General features: G+C 43.8%; 1 protein-coding gene across 1 annotated transcript; it reads right to left on the bottom strand.

Moving 5' to 3' along the window:
- Positions 1 to 204: 204 nt before the first annotated feature.
- On the bottom strand, positions 205 to 27792 carry LOC149315304 (cyclin-dependent kinase-like 1). Its single transcript, XM_089522925.1, has 10 exons — positions 27735 to 27792; positions 23614 to 23905; positions 17285 to 17406; positions 13680 to 13752; positions 10832 to 10922; positions 8634 to 8834; positions 6673 to 6755; positions 5576 to 5632; positions 3842 to 3997; positions 205 to 1769 (listed from the first exon to the last, which is right to left on the bottom strand). Exons 2-10 carry the CDS (start codon positions 23779 to 23781, stop codon positions 1668 to 1670), a joined length of 1053 nt encoding a protein of 350 aa, XP_089379051.1. The 5' UTR covers positions 23782 to 23905; positions 27735 to 27792; the 3' UTR covers positions 205 to 1667.
- Positions 27793 to 27965: the final 173 nt, after the last annotated feature.

Here is a 27965-nt window from a genome sequence, read left to right as displayed (position 1 = left end):
TAGAATCACAGCCATGATCTTTCAGAAGTCCCCCAGAGTCTATTTTGAGTCATTATGTAGAGAGATCTTGTAGCACCTTTTGAGACTAACTGAAAGTTGGCAACATGAACTTTTGTAGAAGATCTTTCTACATGCTGATTCTACAGGCTAACATGGCTATATTTTTGAATTTTATTTTGAGTCATGTACAGGAAGCAAAGAAAACAGAATGTCCTTTCCCTTTTAATTCGACAAGAACAGATTTTTAGTTACATCTGGAACAATGCACAGATGAAGTTACATCAAGCATTAGTCAACTGGTCATTGAGCACCGCATAAAATAGTATGCAGGTTGTCTTTTGTTGCTCACAGTGCAGCCATAGGTGAATACAGTCATCTAGTGCTTACATTTCTTTGAATCACACCAATGGCTGATGTGGTGATGGGTATTGTAGTACAACAGCTCTGGAGGGTGGAAAAGGTTTTAGAAAACAGCATTACGATACTCTTGCCAACATGGGTTTTTTAAGCAGTTACTTAGAAGTGAAGAACAGCTTCTGAAGAACAACTAATTTTAAGATAGAAAGAGAATCGGTAAAAGATGAGCTACAAACAGTCCAAAGTAATATACAGTTCATTATCCCCTCCATAAGGAATAGAGGTAACAAACCAAATTATTAGCCAGAAACAGCACAGCAAAACTTGGCTGAAACCATCTGTGATAACCTGCTGATCCTGCAAACACAAGATACATAGAGATTTCTTTAATATAGTCTTTGGTTCTCCCTCCGTACAAAGACAAAGCAAATTTAAGGCTACTCCCAGTGCTGATGAATTCCATAGGCTGCAGTCCTGTGCATGTTCATTTGCAAATAAGTCCCACTTCACAAAATAAGACTTGGTTACAGGTAAAATGTACATACAGAGGACCAAATGGTTTCAATTTAGCATTTATGATTCAACTAACCCTTTCCTTTCATCATATGGAGAGAGAAAAAAATATTTCCTCCTGTTATTACCAGTTCATACTTCAGAATCAAACACAAGATCTGGTAGTAAAGGGGCAAAATCATTTTTTGCTTGGAAAAACTCTAGGAAAATGATCTTGGAGATGGCAATCAGTAACATCCTGGTTCTCAAGCCTCATTGCACAAAACTAGCGCTTCACTTGTATAGCCGTATTTGCAGGATCGGCCAAGTTGATGCTGCTAATGATATAAACCAGCTCTCCTCTGTCTGTCTCCTAATTTGACACAAAAGGATTTTTGTGAATGACATGTATTTGGCATATTTGAATCAACTTCTACTTCAGCTGCTTCTGTAACAGGCTGCAGAAGCTAAGAACTGCTGCCCCAAATGGTACATGTTTGCAAGCATATAATAATTCTGTATATTACAGATACAGTTCCATTTCCATCTGCACAAAACAAACAAACAAACAAGCAAAAAAACTTCTAAGTCCCAAATAGATATATTTTCAATTGAACCACAAGCCTCTCCAAATCTTCAGATGCTCCACTTCCTCTTTTGCGGCAGAGATTTTCTTTCAAAGCTTGCCCCAATTAGAGTAAGAACTTCATGGCTCGCGTCTGTGTATACCCAATACATTTCCATTTCCATTTCACTTCCCCTTTCAGAGCCCAAGTCTGTTAATGTTCAATCCAGTTTAGCCACAGGGCCTGTTTCTTTTAGATATTAGGGAAACGGTAGCTCAGTTTTCTCATCCCGCAGTAGTACTTCTTGTTATCCAAAGCAGGTAAAATGTTGCTGCTGGTTAACTGGGGCAGGTACTGTTAAAAAACAAACAGAAGAAATAAGAATGTGTGGCTGGTCTGCATCTGCACACTTTGGTTTAGATTCATGCTGGGAGACCTACAAATGCCTAGAGAGGTGTTTTCTCTAGGAACTTCTAGGTTCTAACACACAAATCTCTGGAGTTTATCAGACAAGGGAAATTGGAAGTATAATCCAATGGCAATCCAAACGCAATCATGGGGTTTCACATTATTGCGTGACAGACTACCACACACAATGGCAGGCTATTTTCGGGCAATGGGAAGTCAGTTCGAATGCAATTCGAATTCACATAATTGCGCTAAACTAGCGACTTTAAGTGAATGCGTTCTGGCCCCACTTTCTTTTCATTTGAAATTAAGAGAAATTCCTCCTGTGTGATAAACTCCTTAGGCCAACTTCTGGCAGAGTTGCGCTGGAGGACCTAGAGATTCCTAGAGAGAACATATTAATCAAAATCACAGATAAAGCCGCAAAAGTCAAAGCTGCAAATGTGGAGTGCCAACTGTACAGTTGACCTTCTGGATCCACAGATTTTTTTTAATCCACAAATTCAACCATACACCGCTCAAAAATATTCAAAAATAATATCAATTCCAAAAGCAAGGCTTGTTTTTCCCCATTGTATATAAAGGACACAATTTCGCTATGCCGTTGCATTTAATGGGACTTGAGCATCCAGAGATTTTAGTATCCATGGGGTATCCTGGAACCAAACCTCAGTGGATATCAAGGGCCCACTGTACACATAAACACATTTAGGCTGAACATAGGATATTGTAATTTAACCTGTAAATTTTTGCTAGTTGTTTATGTCACAACTCTTGCCATTACATTTGGTTTTATAGGGAATTATGATTTATGAGTACCAAAAACATTACTAATGGTGTGTATGGTGTGGTAGGGGAGGAAATCAATGGAGGGTGACACCATAAGTTACCAACCCTAATGATACTACTGGGAGGAGGCCAGAAGTCCTGGATATCTGAGTCCACGGAAAATATAAGGCTGAGGGGTTCTTGGAGTTATAGTCCCCCCTCCTAAAATTTCTATGCTGTGCCCATAGTGGGAAGGAAGAGATGGATGTCAAGAACAGGTAGAATGTATGATCTGAAAGAGTGCTTTAGATTAATTCACATCAGCATAAGCCAAACAGGGTAGCCCTCACCTTTCCACAAGTGAGATGTGACAACACTGGCCACCTCTGACCTGGAAGGTCTTAGTTCTGGCTGAGAACCACGGCAAAGCCCTAGACAAATGGTTGGCAAGATCCTATTCATAGTTCAGCCACTAAACAGTCACACCAATCTCTGGCATTAACCAAGCAGCAGACTCACTGTAGATCCCAGTAGATCCTAGACTAGACTCAGTGAAAGGTGAGTCAAGAGATAGGTAAATCCAACTGATTCAGTGGCTCTCCTCTAGTCAGAACTAATCATATCATGCCTAGGAGTGATAGCTGGAGGCTACCAGTCCTGAAGAATAGCAAAATGAGGACTCAGCAAATGCAAATGGGAAACCACTCAGAGTCAGGGGCTTTCCCAGCAGATAATGATCACCAATTAGCAGACATTAATCCTCTTTTGCATTAGCCTCCAGCCTGAGGCCAGCCATCAACACAGAACAAGACACATGCAAATCACTCCTGCATTCCCAGGCTCACACAGTATATATAGACCCACTTTTTCCAGGCAAGCATTCTCTGAAGATGCCAGCCACAAATGCTGGCAAAACGTCAGGAAGAAAATCTTCTAGAACATGGCCACAGAGACCGAAAAACCCACAAAAAACTATGGATGCCGGCCATGAAAGCCTTTGACTTCACATTAAAACAGTGTCCCTTATTTAAAAAAAAATAGCAAAAGCAAGGTTTGCTTTCTGGGAAGCATATAGTTTTGGAATATTTTCAAGCCATGGATAACTGAATCTGTGGACCACCTGATTGTGCCAGCTCTCTCTTCTTTGCCCAAGGAAAGGCTTAGGGTGTGGGAAAAGGTACTGGTAGTTCAACCACTTCAAGAATATTCCACACCTGAAATATCTGTGTCCCCTCATCCCAAGATCTTACCCCAGGGATGTGTTTTCGAATTGGCCGGCTTGGTTTCCGTGCCATTGACCTTTCACACTCCCTCCCAAGCTCTACCTCCCGGATGCTGTCAAAGTAAGAATGCTGAAGGAGTTGCTCGCATGTCAGCCGCTCGGCTGGATCCATGTGGAGGCAGCCCTGAGAGGAGAAACCAAAGTGATGGGGTGAAAATCACATAGGTGAATCCAGGAAAGCAGGCCACATGTATTGAAAGCTAGGGCACCAGAGCAGTCTATCTTTTTCCCAACAGCCCCTGGGCGGGAAGGAAGTCACAAATGGTGGTGGCCCCACATCAGTTGAACATTTATCCATTCTGGGTTTTAGTTTTAACTTAAAAGGAGCTATCCAAGGTGCTAAATTGATGTTAGCATTTTATTTTAATTATTTTACTTTTTGTTTGCTTATTCAATTTATACCCAAGGTTGCCATTCTATTTGCAGAATCCCAGAGTTGGAAGAGACCACAAGGGCCATCCAGTCCTATCCCCCCTGCCATGCAAGGATACACAATCAATGGTGTTCAGATGTTACAACAAGGACTTTACCTATATCTGGGACACAAAATGCCATATGGCAAGGTGGGCTAAGAAAAGGCAAAGGCACTAGAGATCATATTGCAAACATATGTTGGATAGTGGAGCGCACCAAAGAATTTCAAAAGAAAATCAGCCTGTGCCTAGATTATATTTAAGTCTTTGATTATTTAGATCACGAGAAATCATGTATCATGCTAAAAGAAATGACAGTGCCACAATATTTATCACTCACAATATTGTTATTGTGTGCCTTCAAACTGCTTTCAACTTATGATGACACTAAGGTGAACCTATAATATGGGGGCGGGGGGGGGGGGTTGGCAAGATTTGTTCAGAAAGTGGTTTGTCATTGCCTTCTCCTGAAGCTGAGAGCATGAGACTTGCCCAAGATCACCTAGTGGGATTCATGGCCAAGCTGGGAATCGAACCTTGGTCTCCAGAGTCGTACATTCAAACCACTACGCCATGCTGGCTCTCAGTGAAATATAGCCTGCTACAGCACCTGGTATTCTTTGAGGATCTCCCATCCAAGTCCTGACCTGTGCTGATTCTGCTTAGCTTCCAGGACCAGATGAAATTCTGATGGTGCCTTTAGGGCATCTAGGCTCCTTGAGGTCTATTTAACAATCTGCTATTTACTTTTTAATCCAGATTTGGCTACAGAAAAGCCCTGTAGTGAAAAAAGACCATCAAGACTTGGCTGATCATTAACTCAATGGTAAGTGGGAGTTGATTTGGCTGCAAACAGCCACTTTCCCATGAATAACCCTTTTAATGATCACTAGGGATGTAATAAAAACCTCAGAAAGGCTACATAGGGTCAAACGGTCTAAATTTTAGTTAAGATTTGGAAGGGAAAACAAAACACAAGCAAGGTAAAAAACCTGGAACTGTTCTGTTTTTGGTGTTGTCAGACCTGAAGACCACATTATATCCAAAGATTACATCCTGAACTTTGTTTCAGTTGTTGTTATTATATCAAGTTTCTGTGCCTGGAAAAGTCACTTTTGTGGACTAAAATTCCAAAAAATAAAAACATAACAAGCTGATTTAAGGATTCTGGTAACTGTAGTCCAAAAAAAGCAATGTTCCAGGCTTCAGTTAGTTCCTTTGTTTACATTATGGTTGGGTATTTCCTATTCTGAAGTCTATGTACCAAAATACGGTGGTGCTTTGCTCACCTTCATGAGTCCTAGGGCAGAATAGGAAATGGATGGGAATTTCATTTCCAGAGGCTCCTATAAAAAAGGGAATACAATAATTAGCTTTAGGGGGGTGGATGTGTTGCTGTTGTTATGTGTCTTCAAGTCAACTCCCACTTCTGATAAGCATTTCATATGCTTTTCTTGGCATATTTATTCAGAAGGGGTTTTTGCCCTTGCATTCTGTAGCTGAGAGAGTGTGACTTGCTCAAGGTTTCTATGGCTCAGTGGGGATTCAAACCCTAGTCTCCCAGAGTCCTAGTCCAGCATTTATACGACTACACCTTACTGTCTTCAGTACTGCAAATCTATCGTGGTGGTTTTTTGGGCAGCAAGATTTCTTCAAACGCTTGCCATTGCCCTTCCCTTAGGCTGAGAGTGTGTGATTTGACCAAGGTCACCAATAGGTTTCTAGAGGTAAAGGAATATTTGAACTCAGGCCTCCCAGACTCCTAGTCCAACACTAAAACCAGGCTGGCTCAACTTTCTTGGCCAGTTTGCCTTTGCCTTCCTCTGTAGCTGAAAGAGTGTGCCTTGCCCAGGGCCAGTCAGTGGGATTTCAAGGCTGAGAGAAGATTTGAACTCTGGTCTCCCAGAGTCCTAGTCCAATACTCGAACCACTGCACCCAGCATGGCTCTCACCCTTGCAGAGTAAGGTCTTCTTTCCCAGGCAACCCAAAACTCTGCAATACATTTATTTATTTACTTTAAAGACATGGCTGTGAGCTGGCACAGATCGGACAGTTTGCCCTTTAATCTTTGCAATTTGGCTCTCCCCCAGCCGGCTGCTTTCTTCTTTGTTTCCAATGGCAATCCTTTCCCACCCGAGCAGCCAATTTTGGATGCCCATCTCTTGATCGCCCATGGTTACAGCCACGTCCAGGAGCTGACTGTTACTGGTCTCAGCTCCTAGGCAATACACGAACAGCCATTATGCAGAAGATGACCTTCCTGGCATTTGCCTGGAGAGAAAACAAAGACTGGGAAGCTAGAGACAACCATCTTGTCATCTGCAGAGATGGATTTGGGCCACACACGGCTTGTGGGTCAGTTGGGTTGGGAAGGAGGCCTCTCACCATGCTTTCTGGATCCGGGATCCTGACCCCACTGAAGAACTGGTTGGTGCTGAAGACTTGCTGATGCCTAGGAATGAGATCACCTTTGGGCAAGAACAGAAGAGAAAAAGGGCAGTCAAATCGCAAGAGTGCCACTGGACTGGCAACACCAACAGCCACTGCAGGATTCTTCCTGTCCTGGTTTGTATGCAGTGGCTGGAGAGGGAACAGCAAAGCATCTTTATAAACCATGCATGATGAACAACCAGGCAATTGTCTGGCACAGGAGTTGTTCTGTGGCGCAAGCCAAAAAACATCCCCCAAACTTCCTATACCAGACAGCCTTTCATTTATCCCTTTTTGGATGCCTTTGGTGTTTCAGTATGAGCCAAGCTATGTGTGTTTGTCTATCCTCGCCATTTCAGGGTGAGAGATGAGAGGTACACATTGCTCAGTCCATAAGCTGATGTAATGTTTTAGTCAGTCATAGAATCCTAGACTTGAAAGAGAGCCCAAGGTCACCCAGTCCAACTCCCTTCTGCCGTGCAGGAACAAACAATCAAAGGATGCTTTGATTGTGAGTTCCTGCACGGCAGGAGGTTGGACTGGATGGCCCTTGTGGTCTCTTCCAACTCTACGATTCTATGATTCTAAGCACCCCTAACCAATGGCCATCCAGCCTCTGGTTGAAAATCTCCAAAAAGAAGCTTGCTCCATCCTCAATATGACATTGCTTCAAATACTTTAACAGGGTTATCATATCACCTCTTAACCTTCTCTTCTCTAGCTTAAATATACCCTGCTCCCTAAGCCACTCCTCATAGGGCTTTATGGTTTCCAGGCCCTTCACCATTTTGGTTGCCCTCCTCTGGAGATGCTTCAGCTTGTCCATATCCTTCTTGGGTTATGGTGCCCAGAACTGGACACAAGATTCAAAGTGAGGCCTGACCAAAGCAGAATAAAATGGCATTATTGCTTCCCTTGATCTAGACACTACACTCCTATTGAGGCAGGCTAGAATTGTGTTAGCTTTCTTAGCTGCTGCATCACACTGTTATCTCATGTTCAGCTTGTGGTCTATTATGACTCCTAGATTCCTTTCACCTGTACTGTTGTCAAGCCAGGTGTCCCCCATTCTATATGTGTACATTTCATTGTGTAGTATCCTACCTTTCTCCTTTTGAAATTCATTTTGTTAGTTTGGGCCCAGCTTTCTAATATATTAAAGTCATTTTGAATTGTGATCCTGTCCTCTGGGATATTCGCTACCTCTCCTAATTTGGTGTCATCTGCAAATTTGATTAATATGTCCTCTATTCCATCACTGAAATAATTTCCTCTCACCATTTTGAGATGTACTGGTGAGGAAAATAGAGCTACCTAGGCTTACCATGAGAGGTGTGAACCATGGGGATATTTAGGGATGGGAACCGGCCATCTCTGATCAAGAATATTTGATGGAATCATGCAGCCCTACAGATGTTATTGAGCTGAAATGCCTAACCTTCTTCACCATTGTCTTTCCTGGCTAGGACTGATGGGAGTTGTAGTTTGAAGGCTGCACAATTCCCACTGGTGATCCAGGATTGCCTTGACATCAACCTCCTGGGTCTATTCTCATCGGTTATTCACACTGTCGACAATGCTAATCTTTTTTAAAAACTTGCGAAAAGTCCCAATCTAGATTATCCCAGGTTTAGTGGGTTTAGGGGCAGCCCACCCCAAAACTTAATCAGATGCATTTGAAATGCATGTGAACAAAAAAGATTCAGCCCAGATTATTTTCCCCATCTGAATAACCCCCAGATGAAGCATTATCCTGCCCAAACATTGCACAGGTCCTATTTTTTTTCTGTGGGGTTTGGACTAGAGCCATTCCAAATGGGCCATGCATGCAACAATGTTTTACAGAAGAGGTGGGAAGAGGGGAAAGTCTGTCAACCCCAGACCTACCACCAGTTGAACTGAGAACTTTTCCTTACCCAATGTTTTCCGGATCAGGTAAAGCTGGTCCACGTCAGATTTCCCCGGCCACAGAGGGATCCCCGAGAGCAGCTCAGCAAAGACACAGCCGATGGCCCAGACATCCACGGGAGGCCCATACTGCGTATCCCCTACAAGGAGCTCAGGGGAACGGTACCACCTGGTAGCCACGTAATCCGTGTAATAATCACTGGGTCCAGCTGCGTGAGGTGAGTTTGCAGAAACAGGGTGAGAAATTAGCAACACAGACCAGAGATCCTGTGTTTATACACACATATCTGCACCCACAGAGGCTGCATCCGCACCACTTTGACTGCCATGGCTCCATCTATAGAATTCTGGGAATGGTTGTTGTGGCACCAGGCCTTACTCCTTCTCATATGGCTTATTCCTAGGTGAATGAGTATAGGATTGGGTTGGAGCAAACAGGCATAAAGGATGGCCTGAGTCTGCTCTGGCCAGAAGTGGGACCAAATCCCACTGACTGCATGGTCTGCTCTGAAGGGAGGCCACGCTTGGGGCTGACCAATGCTTCCAGGAGTCAGATAATCCCAACTCCCTTTTGCTCTGCTTCAAAGGACTGGAGCGTGGCCTCAGTGCGTCTTCTGGTCAATTTGGAAGTGTGTGTTGTGTAATCGACATGACTCCGAAGTGACCAGAAGCCGGTTTTTTTCCTGCCCACGTGTTTCACTCCATTGCAGCCTAAGAGACCAGACTGGACAAATATAGCACTATGATTCCACTTTAACTGCCATGGTTCCATCCTATGGAATCATGGGAGTTGCAGTTTAAGTAGGGGGAGTGAGCATTCTCAGCAAGAAGGCTCCTCTAGTATTGCACCTAACTACAAACCTCAGGATTCCATAGGATGGACTCAAAGCAGTTAAAGTGGGATCATAGTACTATAATTGTGTAGTGCAAATTGGTTCCTGTTGTACTGAGATTGATACATATGCTGTGATAAAGGGCTGTGTATATTAATTCTTCATTAGAAGCCAGAGTGACCAGATGTCCTCCTTTTCCAGAAGATGCCCTACATTTTCAACCTCCTGCCCAGGAAGAATCTCAAAATATCCTCCATTTTGAGCCCCACTAAGAAGCCTTTTGAGTAACACCAAGTTTACTGTTCCCCTTTGAGAAATTCCTCTACTTGGCAGCAAATAGGAGAATAAGATGGATAGCGAAGGATAACAAAATAAAATAAAATAAAATCATAAAAGGATAATAAAATACAGTATGTGTAATATAGCTGTAAATAAACCATATAGAATGAATTTATATTTATCTTCAGTGTTTTTAACTGTTATTTTGTACTGATCGTCATTCTTCTTGAATGGCCTACATTTTATGGTGCCTTGCTCACATTTGAGGATATGACATCTGGCCACCATGTTGTAAGCCACTTTGGCTCTCTCTCTCTTTCTCTCTATATAGAGAGAGAGCACATATGGAAAACTAGGATATCCAGCTTGATAATAAATAATTTAAAATCAATCATGAGTTGTACTGAAAGGTCCACAATTGTACTCCAGATCATTCTATGTGCCAGGATGGGCGACCTTAAGGCAAATTTATCATGGGATTTCCTTGGCAAGGTTTGTTCAGAGGGGTTTGCCTTTGCCTTCCTCTGAGGCTGAGAGAGTGTGACATGCCCAAGGCCACCCATTAGATTTTCATGATTGAGTGGGGATTCGAACCCTGGTCTCCAGAGTCATAGTCTAATGCGCAAACCAGCCTGTTGGCTCCCAAGCAGAAGTTTATTTGCTATTTAATATAAATCCCTCCATTTGACCCCAAGGGCTCTAGGGGCCCATAAAAATAGCCAAGGGGTCACATATAGTGTACAGGTTGCACCCCTGTCCTACATTATCATCTCGCAATTCATTTCAGAGAGTTCCCAACCTTCTGGTTAGATTTTGAAGACTGTGGAAAGGGAAATCCACTTTGTCAACAGTTATTCTATTGTTGTTGTTGTTGTTATAACATTGTTATAAGTTATTATTGTTATTACTGTTATTCTACAAAAGCATCCCAAATCCACAAAGCAGCTATACTGATATTGGACCAACCAAAATGCACAAAATACATGTTGCAAGCTTTTGAAGCTCCACTGGTTTCTTCATCCGGCAAAGACATTAAAGTATTCATTCTGTTTGCAGAAAGGCAGCACTGTCTGACTTTCCTCCCAGAAACTTACTTAAGATGCGAGCAAATCCAAAGTCACAGAGTTTAATGACGAAATGCTTTGTGATGAGGATGTTCTCTGGCTTCACATCTCTGTGTATGCACTAGAGGCAAGAAAAGCAGCATCAGTGAAATGGTCAAACACAATATATATATTGGTGTTGTTATATGCCTGCATGTTGACCTCCTAATAATAATAATAATAATAATAATAATAATAATAATTGTTTTATTTATATACCACTATTCCAAAGATCATAGCGGTGAACAGCAAGTACGCTAATTAGCAAGTAAGCTAATTTGCTCCCAACAGTCTGGGTACTCATTTTAGCTCCCTCCTTGGAAGGATGCAAGCCTGAGTCGAGCTTGGGCCCTTTTGCTGGTCTTGAACTCGCAATCTTGTGGTTTTGAGTGAATGGCTGCAATACAGGCATACTCCTATGATTTTCTCGGCAGGATTTATTTAGAGAAGGTTTTGCTATTGCCTTACTCTTAGGCTGACAGAGTGGGAATTGCCCAAGGTTTCCACAGTTAAGCAAAGAATTGAACCTATATTGACATAGATGTAGATATAGATTCTTGGCTTTACTTCGCAAACGAAGATTCAGGAAGGACTTGTCCATACTAAAATTCTACAAGCGCGTTGATGACGTTGGATGTATCCTTTGAGCCTGTGCAATGGATTTTTCTGGTGGAGCGCAGCGTGCACAGAACTGGCCTCACCCTTTAAACCAGAGGTTCGTCTGCTGAGGCCTTGGCAAGCATGGATGGTGGCAGCGAGGTCCTCGGATCGTAGGTTCGATTAGAGTTTCCTTCTCTTAGATGGTTGACCTTACAGGGTTAGACGAGCACCATCTGCCCTGGTTTGGGATTAGAGTTTCCCTTCTCCTAGGATGGTTGCCATAAGGCTAGAGAGCCCATCCTGCCTTTTGGCGCTCTTAGTCAGACCCTTTGGTTGTGACCTGACTGGCATGGGGGGCCCTGCCGGTGGCTATTATACCACTGCCAGCATAGCTCACAACTTCACTAGGGTACGCAAGCCTCTCCCCCAGACAGTCAGAGCATAGCTGGAGGGGAATAGGAGGCCAGAAGATGACAGTTAAGGAGGGAGGAGTCTCTTCCTTCAGGCTATCCCTGGTGGAGCTGGGTCTGCCTGAACAGATACAGATATAGATACAGATATAGGAAAGAACATCTTGCCTATATCTGTATGCCTTAGGTCTCTTTAGTGAGACTGTGGAACAACTGCTGTCCTGTGCACGCTGTCTGCATTCAGTTGTGGATGCAGAGTTGCACATGCAGTGCCATTCCTCCTGGGATGCACATGCACCTTGGGTTATGCATTCATTTAGGTCTGTGTTCAGCTGTCCAGTCTTGCCACTCAATAAAACTATTACATAGTACAGTCAATGGATAACTCCATAACCACCAGCGGTCCTAATTTGGCAAGGACACTCCCCATTAATCCTCTGCCATCCCACTCTTTCAGCTGCTTTTAAAGTGCCCTGGTTTCTCTCTCCTCTTCCCACCTTCCCCATTTGTTCTGAGCTTCATTCATGAGCTCCAAATGGAGTTCAAAGAGTAAAGATTTGCACTGAATGAACTCAGCAGAGGAGAGAGATGGGTCAGAATCTGCCCTTCCCAGTAAATTCATGAAAAAGCAAACTGCTGCAGCCTCTTCTAGCTTGAGTGTTCTCCCTCATTAATAAATTTTGCCATCATGACCACACTTTGATGTTGCTTGGCCACATGTGCCCCGGTTTTCATCTATGAAATGTTGGACGGTATGTAACTTTCCATAGAGAGATTTATGGTATGCAACCTTGAGGTAGGAACTTGGCTAATGTCTCAAGGGTTAAATCCTTTTTCTGCTGAGGACTATCAAGTGGCCACTTCAGATTTTAAATAAAGTAAAGTATCTTTATTTGGGAGAGCATGCATGTCTAAAGTCTAATCTACCCATCAGAAATAATGCAGTTTGACACATGGCTCAGTGATATGGGATACTAGGATTTGTAGTTTGATGGGGCACCAGAGCTCTCTGACAGAGAAGGCTAAATATCCCATAAAACTACAAATCCCAGAATTCCATAGCATTGAGCCATGGCAGGTAAAGCACTGTCAAACTGAATTATTTCTGCAGTGCAGATTCTGTCGCAGTCAACTATCATGGCCAGGGATGGAAATTATGAGACCTTCCAGAAGCTGTTGAATTTTTAGCTGCAAGTGTTCTTCATTATTGGCTTTGTCAGCTAGGACTGTTGGAAGCTGCAGTTCAGCAACATCTGGAAAGCCATACAATTTTTACCCTAGATTTAGTCCCCTGTCATTTTCTTTCTGATGATGTTAAATTCTTTATAGGAATACCACCACAAAAGTGTACTTGGTACACTCTCACAGACTTTCCTTCAAACCATAAGAGATTCTTTGGGTGTAGGGGAAAAAAAGGGAAATCTGAATAAAGGAAGTTTGAAACCATAGCAGCCTGCATCAAACTTGGTGCGCTCCAGAAGTGTTGGACTACAGTTCCCATTATCACCAGAAAAATGGGAGTTGCAACCTAACAGAGCTGGAGAGTTTGGGGAAGGCTGCTCTAGAGAAACAAAGCAGGGGAAAAGGAATGGATGCAAACAAGAGAGCTACAATATTGGGATAGCCAGACTTGGAATCATAGAGTCATAAGGTTGGAAGAGATTCCAAGGGCCAGCCAGTCTAACCCCTTGACATGCAGGAATGCCCAATCAAAGCACTGCTGACAGACGGACATCCAGGCTCTGTTTAAAAACCTACAAAAAAAGGAGACTCCTCACCCTCCGAGGGAGTGTCTTCCACTGTCAAGCAGCTCTTACTACATTACTTACATTGTGTTTATGGCAAAAGTTGACTGCCTGAAGAGTCTGCCAAGTTATACTCTTCACAAGATGCTCTGGGACTCTGGAAAGAGAATTTTGAAAAAGGAGAAGAAAAGTGATCACAAAGGCACCATACACACCGCATGCTTTCCCAAATAAGTCCTACCAAACATGTAGGCACCGGCACATGGTGCCTTCCATGTCCGCAGGTCAGTGGATCCACTCCGTGTTTCAACCCAGGCTGTAAAGGAGTTATCCCAGTCGTTGAACCCAATCCCATCAAAGAGGTCTAGCACCTTGGATAGCTCCCTTAACGTTAAGATTAATTTAACTTTAATTTAGGTCCAAATCACACTGCAGAAATAATCCAGTTTGACACTGCTTTAACTGTTCTGGCTCAGTGCTAGGGAATCCTGGGAATTGTAGTTTATTGTGGCACAAGAGCTCTCTGACAGAGAAAGCTAAATGTCTCAAACATTTTGGATAAGGGGGAGTCAACCCATAGTGTGTGTGTGTGTGTGTGTGTATACAGTTAAAGAAAAGAGGAACACTAAGACACTCTCCTAATAGAAATCAATGACAAAAAGTGTTGTTGTTGTTGTTGTTATTGTTGTGTGCCTTCAAGTCCTTTCTGACTTATGGTGAACCTAAGGCAACTCTATCATGGGGTTGGCAATCTTTGTTCATTGCTTCCCTTGTTATGTAAAAACTTAATAAAAAGTATTTAAAAAATTAATACAGTGGGATAGTGAAATGGTGTCCCTTACATGTGTGTGTGTGTGTGTGTGTGTGTGTGTGTGTAATGTTCAAGCCATGGATGCTTGAATCTGCAGATAATAAATCCATGGATACGGAGAGCTGTCTGCAATAAAATCTTGCCTCTAGATTTCAATGGTGCATCGTGCACTCTGCAAAAGGCAACCCAAAATGTTAATATGAGCAACAGAGCTCCTGTTTTGCTCCAATTACTGTTTCCACTGATAAGCTTTTAACCTTTAAAAAAGCTTTATGGCTCTTGCAAGCCTGCATACCGGAGACCACATAGGAGATGCCATGACAACTGCTGAACACAGGACACTTACCCGGTTTTCCCTAGACATGCGATCTACCATATGATTGTGGTCATTGGCCATTAAGTTGACTTTGATTTATGGCAACCCTATTAATGGGAGCTCTCCAAATCACTTAGATATCAACAACGCTGCTCAGGTCTTGCAAAGTCAGGGCAGCCATGGCTTCCTTGGTTGAATCCATCCACCTGTGATATGGTCTCCCTTTTTCTCCACTGCCTTCCACTTTATCAAGCATTATCACATTGTCTCATGATATGTCCAAAGTATGACAGCCTTAGTTTATCCATCTCCATCATTTCTATGGGAATCTACAAATCATGTTGTGTTCCCAGTTTTTTAAAAGAGACCTTATATTGTAACATCCTAGGACTCAGTAACCCATCCAAAAGCATCTAAGGAAGTAGGCCAAGTCTATGAAAAGTTATGCTATAACTTCTTTGGCTCAGTTAGTCTCAAAGATGCTACAAAATCTGTTTAAATACTGACATTCCATACATCCAAAAGCAAATCATTCTCTCTCAGGCTACTGTCACACTGCACAATTGATGCAGTTTGACATTGTTTTAATTGCCATGGCTCCATTCTATGGAAACCTGGGATTTGTAGTTTGGTGAGGCACCCATGCCCTCTGATAGAGGACAAAACTACTATCCCAGAATTCCATATAATTGAGTCGTTTTGTCTCCCTCAACCTGTTAAACTACAAAGCTTAAACTGTATCACTTTAGTCCAAAACACACTGCAGGAATAATCCAATTTGAGACCGCTTTAACTGCCTTGACTCAGTGCTAGGCAATCCTGGGAATTGTAGTTTTGGGAGACTGCAGCCTTCTCTACCTGGCAACGCTAGGGCCACAATAACTATAATTCATAGGATTTCCTAGCACTGACCCAAAGCAGTTAAAGCAGTCTCAAACTGGATTATTTCTGCAGTGTGTTTTGGACCTTTCATAACAATATTGCTCAACTCTTGTGACCAGCCCCCAGTCTCCACTGAAATGGTCAGAGGATGAATGCTCTCCCAGGGTTTAGATATAACTAACAACCATTACATTTTCCATTTGTTTCAGGAGACCAAAGATAAATAACAAGCTACCTCTACCCAACCATTCTCCTTTTGAGAATGCCTTGTCCTTGTAAAAAGGGCCCATAAACCAGTGCTGTTTTTGCCTGTCGCCTAATAAAATTCCCTCTTTCAATTCCAGGAAGCCCCCGTCCGCTTTGTTGTCTTCCCAGAAGCTTTAGGATGATCCCCATGGTCCCAACCATTCACCTTAAGTTATGCCAGCCGGCTTCTGTTTATTCAGCAAAGATGTTCATTTTCTTAGACGTCTCTACCAGTTGGATGGCAACCTGTCCTCTTGTAGGAACAGAGGTCTCATCTGCACTGCAGAAATAATGCAATTTGGCACCGCTTTGAGTGCCATGGCTCAATGCAATGGAACCCTGGGGTTTGCAGTTTGTTGTGGCACCAGAGCTCTCTGACAGAGAAGGCTAAATAGCTCACAAAACTATATATCCCAGAATTCCATGTAATTGAACCATGACAGTTAAAATGGTGTCAAACTGGATTATTTTCTGCAGTGCAGATTAGACCAGAGTCAGGGGCTACAGAGGGGAAAAGGACCAAAATCAGTTTTTTGGAGAAAGTGAATGGAGACAAATTATTTTCTCTCTCATTCAAAACACTAGACCTCAGGAAGGTCATGGTTCAGGGCTAACACAAGGAAGTGCTTTGTGCAATGGCCATCTTGATGAGACACAACACAATGTCATCATCATCATCATCATCATCATCATCATCATCATCATCATCATCATCTACTTATATCCTGCGTTTCTGCCAATGTAGGGATGTAAGGCAGCAAACAGCAAATTTAAAAACAATACAATTTAAAAACAGACCAACATAGAAGCTGCACAACACCAGCTCATTAGAGAACTGTGATGCATCTGTTGTTGTTGTGTGTCTTCAAGTCATTTCCAACTCATGGTGACCCTGAGGTAAAACTATCACAGGATTTTCTGAGGCTGAGAGTTTGTGACTCACCCAAGGTCTCCCAATGGGTTTCCATGGTTCAGCAGGGGATTGAACCCTGGTAATGGTTTGAGTGTTAGACTAAGACTCTGGAGACGACAGTTCGATTCCCAACTTGGCCATGAAAGCCACTGGGTGACCTTGGGCATGTCGCACTCTCTCAGCCTCAGGGGAAGGCAATGGGAAACTCCCTCTGACTAAATCTTACCAAGAAACCCCCCCCCCCCTTTATAGGGTCGCCATAAGTCAGAAACGACTTGAAGGCGCACAACAACAAACTCCAGGGTCATAGTTCAGTGCTCAAATCATGCTGGTGCCTCTCAATGCTACAAATCCTAGGATGCTGTAGGATGGAGCCATGGCCATTAAAGTGGTGTCAAACTGCATTAATTCTGCAGTGCAGATGCAGCCATTCTTGCACTGTGATGCAGAGAAGCATTGACAACAGAGACTTTATATTTCCAGCACCCAAAAAGGCACCCAACAAGGGTCTGGTTACTTACCCACGCGGGTTCTTGTCCAGTTCATGGAGCACCGTGTGATCACAATATTCAAAGACCAGGTGAAGTTTCCGTTTTCGCCGAAAAACCTCCAAGAGGTTGACTAGGTTGGGATGTTTCAGTTGCTGCAAAGCACAACAAGGATGGATGTCAGAGCACTGTGCACTATGTCTATACCAAGAAAGGGAAACAGTACAGGGTGTCCAAAAATCATCTTTACAACTGTAAAGATCACCCTGTATTTTAAACTCTACTTGTATCATATCATATTTTTATCCTGCCTTGAAAGGAGATCAGGGAATTCCTTTCCCCTAATTTTTAAAAATCCTGTTATAGGATTAGACAACAAATCAGTACAGATTGCATTTCCCTTACCCAGAAATCAGAAATCTACATTTTCCCAAAATCCAAAATGGTCCACATGGGTGGCTGAGATACTGAGACCTTTGCTTTCTGATGGTTCAGTGTACACAAACTTTGTTTCATGCAGAAAATTATTACAAATATTGCATTAAATTATCTTCAGGCTATGTGTATAAAGTATATAAGCTATTTTATTGTTGGACAATCTAGCCACATGTGTATGTATGTCCCTTTCTCACTACATCCTCTCCAGCAATTGATTGTCATTCCTTTTGTAATCCTAGCTTTTTGCACTGGTGTGAGGTATCATTTATGTATTATTTTTAACCTGTTTTCTTTTATGGGGATCAAATTGCAAAGGAATTATTCCATCTCACTTACTTTGGAAGATGAGATAAGGAACATTTAACGTAGCCTATTTGCTTCTAACATGGCGCAGTGGTTTGAGCTTTGGAATACAACCTCAGAGACCAGGGTTTAATTTCCCATTTGGCTATGGAAACTTACTGGGCAAGTCTCAGCTCCAGAAAACTCTGTGATACATTCCACCTTGGGGTAGCCATAAGTCGGAAATGAGTTGAAAGCATACACAATTTTTTACTTCTAGACAGAAGATGGATGCAGAGCACAATGGTGTATGAATTATGGCACCACAATGACTAGGAGGGAAGAAAGGAGCTAACCTGGTGAATATATAGACTCTCTGGAGTATCTTTGCAAGTTTCAGCAAAAAATTAATAAATTAATAAATTAACCAGTCCTTGCCAGTTGTAGCAAACTGCTGTTCTATTACATGAGCTGGAGATGTGCCTTTTCTTATTACCTGGAGGTAAGCCTCTCAAAATTGGAAAATTGCATCTTCATCTCCTGTCTGGAGATGACCCATAAAAAATGGAGACTCCAGGCCAGGTCCTAAGATCTGGTCATCTTAATGCTACCTATTTGGTATTCCAGTCAATTTTAGAGTAGCTGCAGTTTCTGCATCTTCTTCAAGGAAAAGCCCCACACAGAGTGCACCACAGTAGTCTGATCAGGAAGGTGCCAGTGCATAAACTGCTGCATCTGCTGCCAGCTGTGGGTCACCTGTTTCTGAGGTCAGAATAAGGCATTCAACCACAGTCACATGGCCGAGCACCTGGTTCTGACCTTGGAATGAGTGACCTGTGAAGGATATGTCAGGTGGCTCAGTGGGATGCCTGTGCAGACCGCAGCATGGAAATGGAGGGCTTCAAATCTTCCCAAAAGACTGTGTTATGTTCTGGTTCTGATATGGGAAGTGTCAGACATTGTCCAGACTGCCCACACAAGAAGTAGGGTGTGGGCTACGCATTGTCCAAACATGACAATGTTGGGGCAATGGGCCTTTGGGCCTGTGCAGACAAGCAAGGAGAGAACTAGACAAGAACCTAAAGAGTAAAGACATACAACTGAGCACTAAAGTTAGTATTGTCCAAGCCATTGTATTGCCCATCACCATGTACATATGGGAGAGCTGGACAGTGAAGAAAGTGGACAGAAAGAAAATGAACTCATTTGAGATGTGGTGCTGGAGGAGAATGGTGAAGATACTGTGGGTGATCAAAAAGACAAACAAATGGTTCCTAGACTCATGGTGATGTTGAGGATGTAAACCACAGATCTCCCTGGAAGCCAAGATGATCAGGTTGAGGCTGTTGTACTTTGGCCACATCATGAGGAGGCAGGACTCATTCGAAAACACAATTATGCTGGGGAAGGTGGAGGGGTATAGAAGGAGAAGACGATCATGTGCGAGATGGACAGACTCTATTAAGGAAGTCACAGGTACAGTGCCTTGCACGCACGCATTTTATGCAGCTTCCAGCTAATGCAAAAGCTGCTTGGGGAGGGAAACAATAGTGTGTGTGCCCTTGGTGCGTGCGCACTGCTGCACCACATGCAGGAGCCCCATTATTTCCTATGGGGTTTGAGCACAGGCAGATTTTCCCTTATGCGGGGGGGATCCGGAATGGATCCCCCGCGTAATGAGAGGGCCTACTGTATGAATTTGCAGGACCTGAACAGAGCGGTGGAAGACAGGGAGTCTTGGAGATGTCTCATCCACAGTGTTGCCATGAATCAAGGTCAACTCAGAGGCAGCTAACAACAAGGCAACCCTTTGGTGCAGGAACTGGAGCCCAATAGGACCTCCAAAGGAGGCTTTAACAAAACCTGGCAGCAAAAGCTGAGAAGCCCCTGCTCCCATACTTCTACTGCAGGAACACATAGGAGGGTCCTTCCAGGTGATCTTCAGACCAAAAGACTCCTATCTAGTCCATCATCCTGTTTCCCATAAGGGGCAAACAGAAGCCCATGGGTGCAAATGGCACCTTCCTACCCATGTGCCACAGCAGCAGGTATCAAGAGTTGTCCTGCTTCTGATGAAGGTGAACCACCACATCATACATTTTCCAAACCAAAATTTGCATCTCAATGAGACAAAAAAACAAAGGGAAGACAGCAGTGCCTCTTTCATCTTGGTAAATTGTGCTACCGTTGGGTGTGAGTTACTGAGTCCCTTTGTCCGCTGAGTGTTTACACGGCTGAAAAATGATTGATCAGGAAAGCTGCGGTGGGTGAAGAGGGCCGTATCAGATCTCGGACAAGCCTCTCCTTGATCAACCCAATTAGCAAACAAACAATCGGTTACTATTGACGGAGGAAGTGTTTTCGAGAGACGGCGGAACAGGCCCACACTTGTTAAATCAATACTGTGTTCAGTACGGATTCCTTGGCAAAGGGATACGGAGAACTGTTGAGCATTTGAAGGTTTTCTTTTTCTTTCTTTTCTTGTTTTGTTTGCTCTGGGTCTATGAGGAGGAGGAGGAGGAGGAGGAGATGCATTTATCACCCAGCCTCCTGACATAAACGGCTGCCACAACTGTGTATTTTTCTGGGCCTTCCATCCATCTTCTTCCCACAAAGCATCAGAGGAGGTTATCAGTCCCTGCCACATTGCTTGCAAATATGAAAATCCTGCCCCTCCTGTTAAACTTTCCTTCAGTCCCCAGATTTCTTGCATTGCAGAGAAACGCTGAAAACCTTCTGCAACTAGAAGCTCTTCAGTTGCTTCTTTTTGCATTCGCTTGGCCACTTTGCCATCCACTTTTCTTTGGTAGTTTGAATGCTATTTCTAAAAATTCAGCTAAAGTTTTAAGTTACTGTAATGCAAGAGATTGGGGGAAATTTAAATTTCCTCCAAAGGGCTAGAATTCTTGTCTGGAGTCAATACCCTCATTTTGCCGCCCTGCAGCTTCAGCCCTTATGGGGCATGTCAAAGAGTTAAGAAGTTAAAAGTGGAGTGGAAAGAAGAAGGAAAAAGAACCTGCTGCCAAATTCCAGGTGCCAGAAATAATGTGTCAGAGGAAGGAGCTGGCAAAACCATCTCTGAGTAGACCTGGCCTAAGAAAACCTCATGAAATTAATGGGGTTGCCATAAGTCGACAGATGAAGTGAAAGACACCAGATCCCAACTGATCTTGGAAGTTAAGCAGGGTCAGCCCTGGTTAGTACTTGGATGGGAGACTACAAATTAATACCAGGAGATGTAGGCTAGATTTCAGAGAGAGGAACTTGCAAAATTACTTCTGAATATTCCTTGCCTTAAAAAACCCTAAGGAATCCATTTAATGAGAAAAACTGAAGACACATTTATTGTAGTTGTGTGCCTCCAAGTCATTTTTGTCTTATGGCAATACTCAGGTGAATCTATCATAGGGTTTTCTTTGCAAGTTTCTTTAGAGAGGTTTTGCAGTTGCCATCCTCTGAAGCCGAGAGAGTGTGACTTGCCCCTATGGAATTCATAGATGACTAGAAGACACATACACATACTTTCTGTACTACTATACTATATTTATGATGTGGCCAAAGTTTGACAGCCTCAATTTGATCATCTTAGGGGCTAAACAGACCAGCTTGAAGCACTAGTGTCGGGGCATGACATTTTGACGCCGCTCACCCTGACGCTGGCGTCACACCATGTGCCCAACCACATGGCGGGGGTGTTATGGTGCTCTGTTGGCGCAGTGTTTAGACACGCGGCTGCACCAAATGAGCACCAAAAAGCAGCCACTGCAGCAGCAAGGGAACCTTTTTGCCAGCACTAAAAGGAGCGGTATTTTGTCGTTCTTTTTAATGCTGGCAAAGTGCTGGAATGGGGCCGTGGCATGCTGGATCAGGGCTGTGGTGTGAGGTTGCTGCGGCCCCGTTCTGGCGAGGAAAGGGGTGGAGGAATGCTGCTCCAATGGAGCAGTCTGTTTTCCCTCTTAGTTTCTAGGGATATGTCAGGCTCGATCTGTTCAAGGACCAATTTCTTTGTCTTTTTGGGCATCCACAGTATCCTCAGCACTCTTCTCCAGGGCCACATCTCAAAGGAGTTGATTTCCTTCTCCACTTTTTTCACTGTCCAACTCTCACATCCATACTAGGGCTTGGATGAGCCTGACTTTAGTGTTCAGAACTATACCTTTACACTTTAGGATCTTCAAAGATATAGCCGTGTTAGTTTGTAAAAGTTTGTAGAGGGATCTTGCCGCACCTTGAGCATGAGCTTTCGTAGATTTAAGTTTACTTTCTCAGATCCATTTGGTGGAGGATGTAGTCTACATCTGAGGAAGTAGACTTAAGTCTACAAAAGCTCATGCTGGCAACTTCTTTCTTTCAGTTAGTCACAAAGCTGCTACTTTAGGACCTTGTCTAATTCCTTCACGGCTGCCCTTCTCAATCCTAATCTTCTTCTAATTCCTTGACTGCAGTCTCCACTGTGATTAATGATTGATCCAAGCTATCCAAGCTATGGGAAGTCTTTAACTATTTCAATTTCTACTTCATCTATATTGATTTTATGTAAACCCTTTGTGGTCATTATTTTTGTCTTGTTAATGTTCAGCATGTAAATGTCCAGAGAAGCAGAACCCTCCCTCCAGACCATCTGGTGCCATCCGGCCATGGAGGGAAAGATGCAGGCCTAGCTCCATCAGGCCTGGCCTAGATTAAGAAGCTGAGCCCTCCCTCCAGTCCATCTGCCTTGGTCCAGGCCTCAGAGGGAGAGAAGAACCGCTGGACCTCATCCCCTTCCCCACCGCCATTCCCTTCTCCTTTTGTGTCCTGTCTTTTAGATGGTAAGCCTGAGGGCAGGGAACCTGAGAGCCTTTAGGGCTGAAGGGCGGGGTATAAATGCCGTAAATATTTGGGACTTTTCTTGTTCAAATTTGGGAAAGGGGCCCAAGAGTTACAAGGGGCCACAAACAAAGCTCTAGGGGCCAATGACACCCACAGGTTGTGCTTTCCTCACCCCAGGATCATGTTGCCAGATTTTAGTATATTAGTATATTATTTTAGTATTATAGCATTTTACAGTGTTGTGTTTTATTGTCCTTTTTTATTATATATGTTTTGGTGGAAAGGGCATTATAAATAAAAGTTCTTCTTGTTGTTGTTGTTATAAATATCAATAAGGGACAGTTAGATAATCAGGAAGTAGCTATTGTCAAGTTTGTGTGTTACCTAAATACAAAACCAAAGTATTGACTTCCATTAACTTAGCTATTAACATATTGTCCATATTCATACATTTTTATGTCACACGTCTAGAGATTTTTATGTCTTTATGAAGGGGGGGCTCTGCACCCCAAAATTCAGACTTTTTGGTCATCTCATCCAGGCTATAAAAAGGGATAAGCTTTCCATCCCTCAAATAAGGGGCATCCCTTATAAGAAGGGACACTTGTCAGGCCGAAAAGGGACAAGTCTTAAATAAGGGTCATCTCTTATAATAGAAAGAGACCTCTGGCTCTTATCAATATTCGATCCACAGTATGCTGAAGGGACATTAATTTGTTAGCGAATTAGATTAATTAACAGCAAGGAAACCACATCATTTCGGGAAAACCAACTCTATAGACAGTCCTAACACAGTTGGATTGTCCAGAGAGGAAGTCCAGGGAAGTTACCTTTAACATCCGGATCTCTCGAAGTGCAATTTTTTTGATAACCGGATCATCTTCTGACTCCAGGAACTTCTTGATCGCAACGATCTGCCCGGAGTCCTTGTTCCGGCACTTGAAGACAACTCCGTAGGAGCCTTCGCCAATCTTGCTAATCTTTTCATATTTCTCCATGGTAAACAGAACCACCTCCGGTAATAAATCCCCAGAATCAAAGGGAGGGCTGGCACTAATGAAAGGTCACCCTTTTGTTGCCTGATTCCTTCAAACAATGCAAAGGACCTGCACCACCTTAAACCTGTAAAATAATCCAAGAAAAACACAATTGCAATTATCCAGAAGCACTGGAATGAGCTGGCAAACGTTTATTGTGCTTCTCAGGACTTTTAATACGGACGGTATTAAGGTTTCCTGGGCTAAGCTGTATTCATTGTTTAGTAGTCTGGCAAAAGGGCTCCAAGGGCAAAAGGGAATGCTAGACAATGAACTGGTCTTTGATAGTCCAGGGCAGACTAGAGGGAAATAACCATTAAAAACCATTAAAACCTCCAAACAAGTCATTTTTCAAATTGGTTTCAGCATATCTGTTATAATCTATTAAAGCTATTTTTTTTGTGGGATAGGCAGGATCCAAAAACTGCTGGGCATCAGGACCTAGATAAGGCCATTCAGACTGCAGAAGTAATGTCTTCTCCTGCTCAGTGAATGGAGGTTGCAAATATTTTATGGGTGCCTGCCATGAAGCAGAACATTTTTACTGACTTCTATACACACAGACTGAATTTGTGCACCATACTATGTCTGCACTGCAATTGGGAGTGGCTAAACAAACAAAGAGATTAACAAATGAAGGATACATGGAATGAAGAACCATATGAAGATGAACCCCAAATTCTAAAAAGTGAAGTGGAACCTGAAAGAAGAGAAATGGCAAAAAAAAAAAAAACAAATCATCAGGAACAGATGATATTCCAACTGAACTGCTGCAATCCATGCTGACAGAGTCAGCTCTAGTGCTAACCAACATAAGTCAACAGATATGGAAAACATAAAGATGACCAACAGATTGGAAGCGGTCAATATATATCTCCATCCATAAAAAGGGAGACACAAGAGACTGCAGCAACTATAGGACCATAGCACTGATCTCCCACGCAAGCAAAAGCATGCTCAAAATTTTGCAACATAGACTCCAACCACACATGGAGAGAGAAATCCCAGAGGTTCAAGTGGGGTTCAGGAAAGGAAGAGGCACTAGGGATCACATTGCAAACATACGATGGATAATGGAGAGCACCAAGGAATTCCAAAAGAAAATCAGCATGTGCTTTATAGACTATAGCAAAGCCTTTGACTGCAAAGATCATGAAACTCCTTAAAAGACATGGGGAAAGGGGAAAGGGATGCTGTTGTGGGATTCTAGTACAGATTCCCAAATCAGACTGAGGAACTGGATTATGCCTTTCTATGACAGACAACCACACACTCAGAAAGGAGAGATGTAGTTGTGATGGGTGACTTCAACTATCCGGATATTTGCGGGAAGCCAAAGTCAGCCAAAACTTTAAGGTCTAGCAAATGGGGTAGGGAGCAGTCTTTTGAAAGGCAGGAGTTCATCAAGGGCTGGAGATAATAGTCAAACTGCTATAGGGAGAACAAGGCAAATAGTGCAAAGAGCCAGTGGTGGCAGGACACAAGTGTAGATCCCTTTCACATGTACTGTTTTCAGGCCAGCAGAAATAAATCTTATATGTAGAAGACTTGGAAGGCTTTAAAAAAAGATGGGGGAGGGCTGCATCTGGCCCCAGAACCCCAGTTTGCCCATCCCCTCTCCAACTGGATGCCAGGGTGAGAACTCCTGGTTGCACCACGAAGCACAGAGCCATAGAATCGTAGAGTTGGAAGAGACTCCAATGGCCTTCCAATCCAACCCCATTCTGCCACCATGCATGAAAACACAATTCAAGCACTCCATCCAGCCTCTGCTTAAAAGCCTCCAAAGGAGACTCCATCACCCTCTGAGGAAGCATCTTCCACTGTTGAAGAGCTCTTACCATCAGGATGTTCTTCCTAAGGTTGAGGTGGAACCTCTTTAGGTGGAAGAATAAGGGATAGAGACAATGTTTTTGCCTCCATTACCTCCTGCAACTTGAAGGTCACTTTTCTCCCTCAAAGAACCTGGGCCCTTCTCTCTGTTACACCTAGAGCCCCCATCCCTATCCTGGTACCTGTGACAGCCTTCTTCTTCCTCCAAAACTGTCCTTCCTGCAAAGCCTGTGCCTTATTCTTGAAGACCAGCCAAATGGGCCAGGAATGTCCCAGCGGCCACACATGGACCCCAAGGCTGCTTTTGTGGAAGATTTGCCTCTCCTGGAAGTCCACCTTTCAAATAGGTTGCAGAAGGCATGAATGTCATATTGAGGATGGAGCAAGCTTGTTTTCTGCTGCTCCAGAGACTAGGACATGGAGCAATGGATTCAAGCTCCAGGAAAAGAGATTCCAGATAAACATTAGGAGGAACTTTTGGACGGTAAGAGATGTTTGGCAGTGAACTTGCTGTCTCAAAATGTGGTGGAGTCTCCTTCCTTGGAAGTTTTCAAGCAGAGGCTGGATGGAGTGCTTGGAGCATGTCTTCCTGCCTGGCAGAATGGGGCTGGGCTGGGTGGCCCTTTGGGGTCTCTTCCGACTCTAGGTTTCTGGGATTGACTAAAAAGTAACCTGAAATGGTGAGGACTAACATATGCACAAAGCCTGGCCCAGACTGAAACACTATATTATTATTATTATTATTATTATTATTATGTTTCTTTCTATCCCGCCTCCCTCCCAGGACAGGGACTCAAAGTGGCTAACACATTTAAAACAGTCTCAGGAGTTTATCACAGGGGATCAATAATCTCATGCTGAAACGGGATTTAAAACAGGAAATCCCGCAAAAGTGGGATGATTTTCACACGATGTCTCACATTAACATGCAGAGAAAGTGAAGAAATCCTGCAAAAGCGGGATCTGTGAAGTCAAAGGCTTTCGTGGCCGGCATCCATTGTTTTTTGTGGGTTTTTTGGGCGATGTGCCAGGAAGATGCCAGCCACAGATCCTCCCCAAAGTAAAAAGCGGCCGGTTTTGTCCACTTTTTTGGGGGGGATTTTTGCGTTGATGCTTAATGCCTCCGATGAGTCTGAAAACGACGATCCCGCTTTTGCTGGATTTCTCCAGGATTTAATCCCATTCCTGCCCAGAATGTAGGCTCTTAGCCTCCCGTGTGATAAACCCCTTTCTTAAAACTCTGTAAAACATTAAAAATACAAAGTTAAAAAAAACAATTAAAAATCCAAACAATTAAAAACATTACATTATTAAATTTTTTTAAAATGTAGCACTCTCAACCCTGATGGGATCCAGAAAGGGATCAGCAAAGGCTGCAAAAAAGCAGGGCATCCAAGGAAAAGGTAGGACATTGTCACCACATAAAAGCTAAAGGCCCTCCTAATAGAAACTGAAATCCAGGCTTCTTAAGTCATGCTCAAAATGGGAGGCAGCTTTGGAAGGGCTGGAATGGAGGACAGGCCCTGGGAAAGGAGGACATTTTGCAATTCCTCTTCGAGAGGAGGGTTGAAACGTAGGACGTGTCCCGGAAAAGGAGGACACGTCTGATCACCCTAGATGGAAGACATTTTTCAATTCCTGGAGAGGAGGCTGGAATGGAGGACGTGTCCTGGAAAGGAGGACAACCCTGGCCATCCTGAATGGGAGACCTTTTGCAATTCCTGGAGAAAGAGGTTGGAATGGAGGACATGTCCTGGAAAAGGAGGACAGGGCTGGCAGAAGGGCTGCAACCCGACCCTGTGCCTCCTCCTCCTCCTCCGGGGGACTCAGGTTTCCTGGGCAAGGGCAGGAAAGGGGCATCCCCCGGGAGGAGGAGGAGGAGGAGAAGGCCTCTCTCTCTTCTGGCTCTTCTTCCCTGTCTCTGGGCTGCTTGCAAGGGGGCCCTGGCTTGGGTCTTCTTGGGTCCCTCTGCACATGGCTCTCTCAGCCTCTGTCAGCCTCAAGCCCCCGGAGAGGCGAGAGAAAGCCCGGGAGCCCTGCCTTGCAAGAAGAGCCTGCGAACGTCAGTGGAAGGGACTCACCTGGGCCTCTGCTCCTCTGCCTTCCTTCCTTCCTTCTCCTTTGCTGCTGCTGCTGCTGCTGCTGCCCAGGACCAGGAGGAGCCCCGGCGGGGAGGGAGGGAGGGAGCCTGGCAGCCAGCAGGGACTGAAGCAGGAGGGACAGCCAGAGGCCACCACTGCCCCCTCCAGGCCAAGGGGAAAGCACTCCAGCTCCCAGCATCCCCCTACACCGCCCTGATCTGGGGAAGACCT

Source organism: Sceloporus occidentalis, unplaced genomic scaffold (genome assembly GCF_023333645.1).
Source record: "Sceloporus occidentalis isolate IW3139 unplaced genomic scaffold, rSceOcc1.0.p SCAF_4, whole genome shotgun sequence".
NCBI classification, from domain to species: Eukaryota; Metazoa; Chordata; class Lepidosauria; order Squamata; family Phrynosomatidae; genus Sceloporus; species Sceloporus occidentalis.
This window is presented reverse-complemented; position numbering and strand designations above follow the sequence as displayed.

Bases quoted from the DNA above. Each gene is read 5' to 3' on its own strand.
- LOC149315304 (XM_089522925.1), bottom strand. From the start codon at position 23,781: ATGGAGAAATATGAAAAGATTAGCAAGATTGGCGAAGGCTCCTACGGA. The intron at 6,756-8,633 runs GTAAGGAAAAGT...TCTTGCCCAAAG, and splicing joins CCTGATCCGGAAAACATTGG to GTGATCTCATTCCTAGGCAT. The intron at 3,998-5,575 runs GTGAGCAAAGCA...TTCTCCTCTCAG, and splicing joins CTGCCCTAGGACTCATGAAG to GGCTGCCTCCACATGGATCC.